Below are 13,882 nucleotides of genomic sequence, written 5' to 3'. Positions count from 1 at the left end.
TAACACCGAGGATGAGAAGTCTTCATGGTAGCTGCCGCTGTGCTATCAAATGTTGTGTGGAAATAAGATGGAAGTCTCGTTATTAATTATCTGTTCTGATGCTGAACTAACAGTTTGAAATGAAACCTTAGACATACTAGAGGGAATGATTTGAATGTTATTGAAACAGTTGACAAATATTGTGTTTTGTCTGAATTGGGATGGAACAGGAAATTTCTGTTTCTTAGATAATTTCAGACCAGTAAAGTATATAATGGAAGCGTGGAGAAACTGGCACTGAGATGGGGTACCTTTATGGACCTTATGGTTAGATGATCCATGATGGGTTGACCGATCTTCCTTTATTAGTACCATGATCTTAATTACCAGCACCACCCACATTTTAGTCAGTTTTTGTTGATGAAGCTGTCAATAAAATTGAAAATCTAAATAATGAGTAAGAGTTGTCGGCCTAACAATTTTATTGGGGAGGTTACTTTATGAAATGTGTGATTAAATAGAGGGGTAAAATTAACCACATTGTGCCCGAGGCAAAGTGCTTGGTGTGAAGCAATTTCCAGCCAATGGTCAGTTAATCTTTCTTTGTGATTAAATCAGAGATATGATATACATATACAGATCAGTGACTTGTTAAACGCCCAGTTTACAGAGTAGGACAGGAAAAAATGTTGGACCTAAGCTATTTAAAGAAATCATTTGATGGAGATGTTGCAATTAAAAATGCACTGGAATTTACAATCATGGTATGGATACTGGCTTCCTGGGCTTCCAGCAAGAAGAGGAGCAAAAGGACAGAGGTTAAAGGGAAGGGTGTTTTAATGGGACAGAGGGAAAAATGAGGAGAAAGACTATGTCCCAAGTATCTCCAAGGAGACAAACACCTAGCTTAATTGTCCGATGATCAATGCATCCAGAAGCCAATATTTTCAAAGTCAGTGGTTTCAGAAATCTTTTAACTTCTGCAAAAGATCTATTCATCCACTTGTGACAGGATTGCCTTGAATGTAGAGCTGAAAGTATTTAATGACTTGAACTTTCTCTTATTCTTGGACAGGTCAGGCAGACTTTCAGACAGTATGTTAATGCCCTATCTTCTCAAAGTTCATATACCTACATGAACATTTGTTCAAAGGCTGCCCCATCATGGTTATCAAGTGATGCAGAAGTGGTGTGTGATCTTGACTATTGAGAAAATGATACACAGTCTATCCCCTTTTCCCTCAGCCTATCAAATGCCATCTCTGTGGAATAATTCACCTTATGCCCACCCACCCCTTAACATCTGTAAACTGCTAAATGCCACTTGGTGGATCTGAACTTTCAGATATGGTGAGACATTCCTTTCTTTCTCCCCTCACTCTGGAATCTGTACCATATACATATTATGTGGCAGAAGTTGCTGCCAGATAAGGATGGATTGGGGAATTACTGTAGATGATGGTACGCCCATAACTAATTCGCCTTCTCATATCACACTTCCTTCTCTCTATTTTTAAGAATGTTTTAATTAAGAACAATTATAAGAGGTTTATGTTAATAAAATAGTAATTAGAAATAAGAGCAATAAAAATGCAATATCAAAGAAAATAAAGAAAATGACTTATCCTAAATTTATCTTTTTAAATAAAAGCCACTATACTTGTTCAAATGAATGGAGTGACTTGTATACCAGCTTTGGCTACTGAAGAGCTAGATGCAAAGTGCCTCCAGTCCTTTAGCTCAGTCTTAAGGGAGCTAGGGCTTTACTCTTTGGGGAGAAGGAGGATGAGAGGAGACTTGATAGAGGTATACAAGATATTAAGAGGGATAGATAGAGTGGATAGCCAGTGCCTCTTCCCCAGGGCACCACTGCTCAATACAAGGGGACATGGCTTTAAGGTAAGGGGTGGGAAGTTCAAGGGGGATATTAGAGGAAGGTTTTTCACTCAGAGAGTGGTTGGTGCGTGGAATACACTGCCTGAGTCAGTGGTGGAGGCAGATACACTAGTGAAATTTAAGAGACTACTAGACAGGTATATGGAGGAATTTAAGGTGGGGGGTTATATGGGAGGCAGGGTTTGAGGGTCAGCACAACAATGTGGGCCAAAGGGCCTGTACTGTGCTGTACTGTTCTATGTTCTATGTTTTCAGGAGCTCCTGCTAAACTCAGTGATAAATACTGAGTGCGAGACCTGATGCATTGGACTCTAACTCCCAACATATTTCTGACTTCTACTATATATGTTCAAGTTAAAACATGTCCCTCCTTCCTTCCCTTTCTCTTGTCATGACCACACACTTGTTTCACATGTGTATCATGTTTGGCACCTCAGAATTGTACAAGACCTTGCATAAGGTTTGTCTGTAAGTGTATGTACTGTATGTGCGCAAAAATCAAGACACTGGGATAAATTGGCATTTCCCAAGCAGCATCCATGAAATGCAGCCTATTATGATCTAAAAACTCTTTAGCATTTTAATATGACTTGTTGGCACTTGTGGAACTTCTCATTAACCAATATCTGATCAAAAGTACAAAGGGAATGAAGTGTCAGAGAGCCCATGATAGCGCATGACATTCTAATGGCTTCTGGTAAAAAGCTTGACCTGATACCCTGATGCAGGTGAATTCAAACCAAATCAATATCTAATCACTGCTCTCCAAATCTTTTGTCCTTAGTGCATTAATTGACACTGAGCCTTGAGATGTAGCAATTTACAATCCAGAACATTGTAAGCAGCAGTTTGTTAGATAAAATAAGCCAGAACAATAGTTTTAGATAATGGATTTATACTGCATAAATAAACCTATATTCCTGGAAGTAGAATGGCAAATTCATGAAATACATCACTATTAATATGCAATTCAGCTGTAACTCAAGATGAAGAAGAAATATGGTACCGATTCTGGAGTTCCATCACTTGCTGATTGATTTGCGACACAAATGGCAATATGCTCTTAACCTCTCTATTTTTAAGAACTTTTTCATTAAGAACAGTTCTAATAGATATATGTTATTAAAATAGTAATTAAGGATCTATATACTACTAAAACTCTTATGTTCTGTCTGTCTGTCTGTCTGTTTGTGACCTCCAATTAGTGCAAACGGTGCATTACAGCAGCACTTTTTTTGGCTAAATCGAATTAAAATGCGCTCACTTACAGAATGCAGGCAAAGTTCAGGGTTACATATTTGTATAAAATTGCTCATTTGCCAAAAATTAACAGGCTCCCTTTCACCCAAGACCCGATCAGCCATCATGGAAATTGGGATGCGACAGCTCAACGCATGCGATTGCGCACGGCCAGCCTCAGCAGCGACACCTACCAGAGCAAAAGGGCAGGGCAGCTCTATTTCGAGGGGTCACATTCTGCTAATCACCATCAGCATGTGCAGGATTGGGACAGATCTAACTGCCACCCATCAATAAGAGATAATTACATCTTATTGTAATGACGTACTTCGAGACACCCATAAAGCCCTTTGGTGCAGTCAAAGGACAGCGGTGACTATATCACGTCCATTTAGGAGAGCGCCAACCACATCATCAAGAATAATCAGCATTCTTTGGTGTTAGTGCTTCGTATCTTCTATCCAGCATTGGGGTAAAAAAAATGGTCAGCCTAATTATGCCGCGTGGAAAGGGAAGGGGGACATTATGGTCAAGAGATGATGCCAAATGTCGTCGGGAAGCGGCAAGGGGAGGGAGAGAACAAGAATCGGATGAGGCCAGGGCCGCACGACTCCAGGATCAAAGAGTCAGGACAAAAAAAGATGAGAGAAGAGGAGACAGAGGAGGAGAGGCATGCACGACTCCAGGATCAGAGACAAACAACAAACAGCAGAAGAGATGAAGGGATGGGGGATGAAAGGGCTGCACATCTCCAGAGTGACAAAAACAGGCAGAGAAGGAGGAGAGAGGAAGAGACAAAGGAGCTGAGAAATGCACATCTCCAGGATGAGAGACAAAGAACAAACAGCAGAAGAGATGAAGAGACAGCGGATGAAAGAACTGCACGTCTCTAGAATGACAATGAGAGGCACAAGGGTGGCAGATAAACCAGAAATGATGCCATCAAAAGTGTCCTTCATTAAACGCGGAGGAGCTATATTTGCTTTGCTATGCGTCGCTCTTCTTTAATAAACTGAGGTTTTCTACTTCAGTTTCCAAAGCAAAGCGATACCAATAGCATTCAGGAAAATTTAATGTTCATTCTGGTCATATCAGACTGCACTACCCTTCTCTCAAAGGGTGCCCCAACGGGTCACCCCGTTGTCTAGTAAGAGTGATAGAAATGTAAATCGAAAGAAAATGAATTACTTAACGTCAATTTACCTTTTTAAATAAAAGCCAGTAATCTTATTCAAATGAATGGAGTGACCTGTATACTATCTTTGGCTACAGTAATACTGAAGGGCTAGATGCAAAGTGCTTCCAGTCCTTTAGCTCAGTCTATTCAGGAGCTCCCGCTAAACTCAGTGTTAATACAACGGCTGACAGCAAGGTCTGATGCAGTGGAATCTGACACCCAATGTATTTCTGACTTCTCTGTTTTAGTGCACAGATGTGGAAACTAAAGGTCCTTGAACTTTGAATGGTAGTTCATTGGTGCTTTCCTCTGGGATTGTTGCCCACATCAGAGCTTGACCTGGTCCGATAAGTAAATAAAGAATGTGTTCCAACTTCCCACTGGGTCTTGGATCACCTGGATAATAGTAATACCTACATCAGGCTGCTTAGTTTTTGACTACAGCTCAGTGTGCAATCAATCGTACCTTCAGTTATAATCAATAAGCTCCAAAACCTGGGTCTCTGTACCTCCTTCTGCAACTGGATCCTTGACTTCCTCACTGGAAGACCGAAGGTTGTGCGGATCAGCCATAACATATCCTCCTCGTTGACAATCAATGCTGGTGCACCACAAGGATGCATGCTTAGCCCACTGCTCTACTCCGTCTACACCCGTGACTGTGTGGCTAGGCATAACTCAGATGCTATCTGTAAATTTGTTGATGACACAAATATTGTGGGCAGAATTTCAGATGGTGACGAGGAGATGTACAGGTGCAAGATAGATCAGCCAGTTGAGTGGTGTCACAGCAACAAGCTTGCACTCAATGTCAGTAAAACCAAAGAATTGATCATGGACTTCAGGAAAGGGAAGTTGAGGGATCACACACCAGTCCTCATCAAGGGATCAGAAGTGGAAAAGGTGAGCAGTTTCAAGTTCCTGGGTTTCAACTTCTCTGAGGGTCTATCCTGGGTTCAACATATTGATGAAATTACAAACAAGGCAGGACAGTGATGATATCTTACTAGGAATTTGAAGAGAATTGGTATGTCACTAAATTCAGTTGCAAATTTCTACAGTACTTTGGAGAATATTTTAACTGGTTGTGTCAAGGACGTTGTTGTAAACACAGCCAGTTCCATCACGGGCACCAACCTCTTCAGCATCCAGAACACCTTCTAAAGGTGATGCTTCAAAAAGACGACATCCGTCATTAAGGACCTCCATCACCCAGGACATACTCTCTTCACATTGCTACCATCAGGAAGGAGGTACAGGAGCCTGAGGGTACAAACTCAGTGTCTCAGGAATGGCTTCTTCCCCTCTGCCATTAGATTTCTGAATGGACAATGAACTTCTTATTGTAATTATAGTTTCTGTTATTATGTATTGCAAGGTCCTACAAAACAACAAACTTCACAACGTCTGATTCTGAGGACGGTTGTTCATTACTGGGAGATATAGTGAGAGTCTAGGGACATGGAAAATGTGAATAAAAACTAAGAAACATTTGATATAAGTCAGCTTATCGGGTGTCATGTGATGAATAAACAGCTAACATAAAATAGAAGAGATTTCATTTAAATATCTGAAAATAAGACTTCATAAGAAAGGAGTTGATTGAAGAAACTAAAGTACTGCAGCGTGAAACTAAAGCTGATTAGCAATAGTGAGCTGGAATGAGAATACTTATGCTGTAAACAAAAACAGCCATACGGCTTAGAATAATGCATATTAGTTTGATAAAATCTAATATTATTGGTGTTAAGAGCTTCTGTGAATGACAAGGGACAGGAATTGCAGACAATAAGGACAGCCACTTGCTCTCCAGATCTCACATTGAGAATCACCATCAGCTGTAAATCCTGGAACAGTGTGCCCAGCAGAATACATTCACCAGGGGAACTGCAGCAGTTCAAGAGATGACTCATCTCCACCTTCTCAAGTGCTGATAGGCATTGGGCTCACATCCTCCAAAGTAAATAGATAAAAGATTCCAATTATTAAACATATTTGAAATGAGGTTTTTTCTGTGTCAGGTCATCCCTGGGTAATGAAAGTTCCTACTTTTATAGATGTCCTCAATCGATTTTGTCTGTTAGTCACAAAATACATACTTGATATGGTAACCACACATCCACAGTAATGAGTGGCATCAAAAGAACACTCACTAAAAGTACAGGAGACAGAGTAAAATACATCAGACTTCGGAATTTAATATTATTATAGAGGTGGATGGTGGAGATACATCTCTACCAAAGGAGGTGTCAGGTGCTCCTTCCCTCTGCTAGCCTGAGAGTCACTGTTGGGCAAGGTGTAGCACCTGCTTAGCCCCCGGAACAGGGTTGCGTGAAGCTATGGGAGCAGCTGGTAGATGGTTATGTGAGCAGCTGGTGCCTAACACATGTCTTGGTTGTGCAACCACTGACATCAGCAGACAACCTCTGAAGAGTATTCATATTGGCTGTGGTGACCTGTCTTGTAAAGACACTGCCCAGAAGAAGGCAATGGCAAACCACTTCATTAGAAAAATTTGCCAAGAACAATCATGGTCATGGAAAGACGACAACCGCCCACGTCATACAACAGGGCACAAAATTACTGAATGATAGGAGCTCTGTTATATGTTGGGGATATCTATAAGTTGAGAGTTTCTAACCTGCAGGGGCCTGTATAATAATTAATAATAAGTAATTATTAAGCTACTAGTCTATTTCTGAATGCATTGGACCAGATTATTATATTTTATTCAGAGATATGTGCAGTGTGAAATTGGCCTTCCTGGCCCAAAGAACTGCACACCCAGCAACCAGTCTATTTAACCCTAGCCTAATCACAGAACAATTTAAAATGATCCATGAATGTGCTAACTGGCATGTCTTTGGATTGTGGGAGGAAACCGGAGCGCCCAAAGAAAACCCATGTACTCATGGGAAGGATGTACAAACTTACAGTCGGTGTTGGAATTGAACTTTGAACTCTGATCCCCCGAGCTGTAAGAGCATTGCGCTATCTATTACACTAATGTGGCTCCTGTTTATTATACTTTATTATATAATTTGGGCAATAAAGTCAAAAGTATTGGATACAGTTTTCCAGGATCTGGACAAAGAGGCAATGAAAGAATCCATATTCATTTCCAAGTGTATGACTGTAATAAGAACCTGGTGTTCCTATGTTCCTACTGCCTCTTTCCTTCCAAATCACTGATTTAAAAATGAACTAACTACAATGCATTTTGCACATGATAAAGGCAATTGTGACAGGGTGTCAGTGGTGGAGGGAATGGATATTTTTGTGATTGATGGGGTGCCAATCAAGAGGGCTGCTTTGTCATTGATAGTAATAGAGTAATCCCCAGGCAAGTGGAGATTTTTCCATTTTTGCCTCTGATTGTGCCTTGTAGATGGTGGAAAGGCTTTGGGACGGCAGGAGACGAGTCATTTTCTGAAACCTCTGACTGGCTGTTTTAACTTCTTTGGTTTTCAGTACAATCACTTGAGAAGAGAACCCTGGGTGTTTTGTTTGCATTTTATAGTCAATAGAAATAAAAGCTGATAGAGATATAAAATGAGCTACCAATTTACTGGTATCTACTTTGCGCTAATGTACAGCCAATATCAAGCAATGACCCTCTGGTCTTTATTTCATTGACAATAATGCTATTGCAACTATACTGAGTATATCATATGAATTTAGGATTACAAAAAGACAAGCAATCATGTTGATATCCAAAGAAGTACTTTTGAGAGGATAAAGGCTATAAGTTTTGATTGTATTATTGGTGATCAGATCAATTTCCACATGTGGTATTAAGCTTTCAGCAGGAATGGAGATTAAGCTGATAATTTTTTGCTCTGTAGCAGATGACAGCTTTATATCATGTGCAGTCCTATTTATAAAAATATGATAGCGACTGGATAAATAAAAAAACTAAATTGCAATAAACTGTAAAGACCAGCAAGCATTTAAATGCATTTCATCAACCACCACAGTTTGAGTGATAGCAGGGCAGAGGATCAGACCCTTTGATCTTTTATACATGTGCCGACCATAATGCCAATGTAAACTGCACATCTGCCTGCACTGAGCTTGCAGTACTGTATATCCTTCCAGTCCCTGTCTGTTTATACAGCTTCCTAAATGCCTCTTAAATGTTGCTATCTTCTTTGTATCTGCTTCCATCATCTCCCTGGTACCTACCACTCTCAGTGTAAAAACTTAAAACTTCTGCCCTTTCAGCTTAAAGCTATACCCTCTGCTATTTGAGATTTCCACCCTGGGAAAATGACTCTGACTATTTATCCTATCAATGCCTCTCAGAAGTATATATACCTTTATCAGGTCACCACTCAGCCTCCAAAGTAAACAATCCAAATTTGTCAAACACTTCCTAAGCCAGGCAACCTCCTGGTGAATCTCTTTTGCATCCTCTACAAAACCTTCACATTCTTCCTGTAATGTTGTGACCGGAACTGTATACACTACTCCAAGTGTGGCCTAAGGAAAATTTTATCCTGTGGCGATATGACTTCTCCACTTTTTACGTAAGCAACTGAATATAAGCACTTAAAAATATTAAGCACTTTACCTGGATTAACTTCTCGATAGTTTCCAACCCCATATGCATCGACAATGTTTTGAAAGCCCTCAGTAAACGTGTTTGTCTTGTTATATGTTGGAGGGGTTAGTTTTGCCTCTATTCTGTTCAAAATAGGAGGCATAATGGAACCGTTGCGGACCTAGAGAAAAAAAAACTTATCAGTTGTGTCATCAATGTACCTTAGTAAAGACTTGAGTGTAACAGGCAAATAAATTGAATACTTTTCTCTTTAAATGCCCTATCTTTTGACAATTAGTTTTAAAGAGCTTATGTTGTGAGTCTGAAATGTGAACAATGCTTAACAATAATGTGGCTGGTGAATTGAGTTCATCAAACATGTTCTTCTGATCCATGCACTGTGTCACTGTGTAGTCTGATGTAAACTCTCAGAGACAGAATAGTACTGGACTTACATTAGCAGGAAATGAAAATAACTAGTCAAAAAGGGACCAGAACAGCAATGATATAATGAGCTGCAGTGCGGGGGGGGGGGGGAGGGTATGTTGAAATCGTGACTAGTTTGCCCATCCTCCCAGCTTTTGAAAGATAAATTAATGATGGTGGAGCAGGAAAGAAAGAGGAGAGGGCAGGAAAATTTGAATCAAATAAAAAAGCAGGCTGACTGGGGAGTTGTTTAACCGATCAGACGAGGGGTACAGCAATCAATACAGAGAGAGAAAAAACATGAAAGAGCACCCAGAAGGAAAATGTTGAACAATAGGAATGGCTCATCGACTATGTTATCTATGCACAAAACATTGCCAGCATGCCCTGTCAAAGATCAATAACTCCAAAGCAAAAAGGCCAAATTTGCCTTTTTCTTTTAACTGTATTGGTTATCCATTTTTCATGAGCTGCTATTCACATATGTGACTGGAATAAACATTGCGAGTGAACTGACTGGATAATATTAGATCTACACGTCAGGCTGAAAATTTTGTGCAACACTTCAGATAGACTCTCACAGAATTCAGCATAATCTATTCTTCCTAATTTAATCGCTTCCTTTCATTTTTTTTAATGAACCGCTCTTTCTGCTAATCTCTGTTTCTGCTTAGGATGTTCAGATGAGAGTGACCATATATGCAGTCTAAAGAATAACCTAATCACTAAATCACTGTGAAGTGATCAATACCTATCCAGTTCCTATTCACTGCAGAATGATGATTCATCACTATCATGTCTCACACAGTGCAAAGTTACTGTAGGTCAGCATTCCAGCTTCTGTGAACTGCGTGATGAATATGACTAATCCATATACATGTATGGCAGCATAAGTGTTGTCGGTGATTACACACCAAATGCTCTATGGTACTGAATAATCCAATCCGCATATATTATAAAGTGATTATCATGCTGTAAATCAGCTCTCATGCATTACAGATTGACTGTCATCCTTCATATCAAAACTGGTGAAAAGCCAAAGACCTTAATCTTTAATTCAGCTTTTCCTTGCTTTGTGCAGATGCTGTCTGACTTACTGAGTGTTTTCACCTTTTTTTGTCTTTTTATCTGCCCTCAATTAGGAAGAAATATTTCATTCTTTCATGGTGAGTACTTTGTCCTTTGTCCCTAGTCGGGTAGGCATTTCAGCCGTGCGCCGCCTAAACCATTCCAGTACAAGTGTTGCTTAAGCAAGCATTCATTAATTAATTTATAAATTGGGAATGTTTATTTAGTGGTGGCATTTACTTCTACGTTGTAGTCAAATCAGCCGTGTAACTGCCAGTGAGAATGATAAGGTGAGTGTGGGTCTTTCGGTGAATGGGAATTGGGAATGTGGTTTCTTGTGCTTTCTTTTGGACTCATTTCATTGATTTGCTAGGTGAGAAGAGGCAGAATAGGTTGCCTGCTCAATTTTCCTGCCCTGCACCTGCTCACTGAACAGCTGGAGGAAGGATCTGTGGCTTCACAAAGGCAATGCAACAGACCACTCTGAATTTTGCAGCCTCAGTGTTGAGTGCTGTAAGGTTGCTACAGAGCAGTGGATGTATGGTTTGCAGCATTTCGTTTGCTTGCTCCATAACATTTCATGTGACAGGATCAAATTTTCTTCAGTTTGGTACATTTAATTAAATCCATGTACCCTTTGGGTTAAAGTTCTCGCCTTTGTATTCAACGGCTTCATAATATGAAACCATGCTCTCACTAAAGCCTATTTCATCCAAATATATGTGCAGTTCTTGCTCCTCATTCCCTCATCAGTCTTCCAGCCATTCTTTTAAACACAAGCTCTTTAGATTTCAAAACTCCGTCTGAAATTCTCCTGACACAACAGATTCTGCGGAGGCTAGAAATCTGGAGCAACACACTCACAAAATGTCAGCCAGCATCTATGGAGAGAAATGAACAGGAAATGTTTTGGGCTGAGATCTTTCATGAAGATTTTTGACATTTCGGGTCCTGATGAAGGGTCACTGTCCCAAACGCCAAGTGTTCATTCTACTCCCTAAATGCTAATGGAGCTGCTGATTTCCTCCAGCATTTTGTGTGTGTGTTGCTTCTGAAATTCCCCTTACTTCTTCCAGGATATGATTATTTTCCCCCTATTAAAAACCTTTCTCCATCACTAATTCTTTGGCTCCATCCCATGTTGTCAGTGGTGCAGAAATCCCTCTCTGCTCTGCACTTTTAGATATTTTGAATGCGAGAAATCGTTCTAATTCTTTTTTTAAGCCTCATTAACTGCAGAATAACTATATATTATACCTGTATTATACAAATCCTCATACACTCCAGAATGGTTAATGACAATTAGCTCAACCTTTAAACTGCAAACTCAAAGCTGATTATTGGCATGATTAAAACACACACAGAGAATAATGATAGCATAAATATAAATTAATGACAGTTTTACAACAAAGCTTGTAGGTCAACTGACAATTCTCAAGGCAGTTATAGAGTCACAACTAAATTTAGTTTCCTTATTTTTTGACACTTCTGAAATACTTACCGCTTCTTTTATTAATGTGCAGTGAACTTTCTTAAGGTCTGTAGCAGGACACCAGATTTCAGCTATCAAACACTTCTGGGTGATATCGATGTTACAGAGATTTAGTGTGTAATAAATTGCCTTCATCTTCTTTACTTTAACATTCCACTTGTAAATATCCTTAGCAGCAGAGAGCAGTAAGTTCTTACGGTGTTTCTCTGTCTGGACAAGTATCTGTCAGAAAAATAAAAAAAAAAAATCATTTTAAAATTAAATTTAAATTAAATTAAGTGTTGGATCCAATCTCATCAGAGTAAATAAAATGAGGTGAACTGTTATGTTAGGAATTGAAGCACGGAACTAATATTCTTGGTTAATGCTCAGATCAATCATTCAAGAAATTATTAAGTGCAGCAATGGATATGAAGGTTTTTGGCAAAAGCTCATTGAAAACTTGTGAACTCTGAGTAAACTGTATATGAATGACATTGAGCAGATTTAATTAGAGGAAAGGAAAAGTACAAATCCTAAGCAAAAGGTGTGTATCTGTAGAAGCTAGAAACCCGAAAATAAAAAGAGAAAATGTTAGAAATGCACAGAAGCTCAGCTCATGTCTAACTTGAAGGTATTGCAGAAAGTGTGAGTATGAAAGAGAATATTTATCAATTAATTGTTCAAAAGACATCAATCTATCTTCTTTAAATAAATCCAAAAAAGAATTAATACCTTTATTTTTCCAAAGTAAAAGAATTGGATCACTCAAAGAAGGCTTAAAAAAGTAATTTCAATAAATTAAACTACAAAGTTTAAATTCTTTAAGATTAAAAAAATGGCGGAACTGGAGCCAAATTTGTAAAGAATACTTAATCACAGGATATAGGTTTAAACGAACAATTTTAGCTAATTGTACAGGTAAAGCAGCTCCCAATAACGAGGTTAAATAAAACTGTTTTACAACTTTCGGTTCCAGGTCTACCCAAATTGGCTGATCACTCTTATCACCCCAACATAACCAAAAAGACATGTATTGCATATTAACAGCCCAATAATACATTCTTAGATTCGGCAAAGCAAGACCTCCATCCTTTTTCAATTTTTATAAGTGACATTTACTAATTCTTGGTCTTTTATTATTTCAAATAAAAAATAAAATAATAGAATCACTCCGATCAAAAAACTTCCTAGTCAAAAAAACAGGGATATTCTGAAATAAATATAAAAATTTTGGTAAAATCATCATTTTAACTATATGAATATGACCAACAAGTGAAAATGTAAGTGGACTCCATCTACTAAATAAATACTTCATAGAGTCTACTAAAGGAACAAAGTTGGCTTTATAAAGATCCTTATATTTTTTAGTAATTATAATACCTAAATATCTAAAAGAATCCATGACTTTAAAAGGAGTATTATCATATATAGAGACAGAATCATTTAAAGGAAACAATTCACTTTTACTAAAATTTATTTTATATCCTGAAAAATCTCCAAATTCATTAAATAATTTTAGCAAGGCAGGAATAGATTCGTCAGGATTAGATATATAAACCAATAAATTGTCAGCGTAAAGAGCGATCTTATGCATGGTCTCATTCACAAAAATCCCATGGATATTTTTAACCTCACGAAAAGCAATAGCAAGGGGTTCTAATATTAAATTAAACAACAAAGGACTTAATGGACAGCCTTGCCTTGTCCCCCATGAAAGCTGGGCTTTTTTCTTAAAGATGTGCTGGGTGAGTCCCGGCTACTGCTGCATTCTCCGCGGCAATGTATCGGGCTGTGGCCTGGAGGTTGGGACCGCTGGGGTGGTGGGACACTGGGGTGTCATCTCATCGTCGTCTATTTCCATCAGGGTAGGCAGGTCATCTTCTTCTATGTCTGCCTGCTTCGATGTCAAAGGTCGAGGTTCGTTGTCTGCTGTGGCTGATGTGGAAGGCTTGAAAAATGACAGTATGCTTGACTGCTTAGCCTCGCGCATCTTTCTATCATACAGTTCTTTGTAAGCACTCAAACCATCTTGCAAATATGCCCTAAACTGATGTACTCTTTCAAAATTAAAGTCATACTT

The 13,882-nt window shown here is 38.9% G+C and overlaps 1 protein-coding gene across 1 annotated transcript in view; it reads right to left on the bottom strand.

Annotated features, from left to right (window-relative positions):
- LOC134343758 (V-type proton ATPase 116 kDa subunit a 1-like) overlaps nt 1–13,882 on the bottom strand; it is a 106,263-nt gene that overhangs the window by 64,880 nt on the left and 27,501 nt on the right. The window contains exons 9-10 of the mRNA XM_063042498.1: nt 11,830–12,042; nt 8,865–9,015 (exon numbers count right to left, since the gene is read on the bottom strand). Of these exons, the coding sequence (XP_062898568.1) occupies nt 8,865–9,015; nt 11,830–12,042 (364 nt within the window). The remainder of the gene's footprint in view (nt 1–8,864; nt 9,016–11,829; nt 12,043–13,882) is intronic.

The sequence above is a fragment of the Mobula hypostoma genome, chromosome 3 (assembly GCF_963921235.1).
Source record: "Mobula hypostoma chromosome 3, sMobHyp1.1, whole genome shotgun sequence".
NCBI classification, from domain to species: Eukaryota; Metazoa; Chordata; class Chondrichthyes; order Myliobatiformes; family Myliobatidae; genus Mobula; species Mobula hypostoma.
The sequence above is the reverse complement of the archived record's forward strand: the minus strand, read 5'-3'. Positions and strand labels throughout refer to the sequence as shown.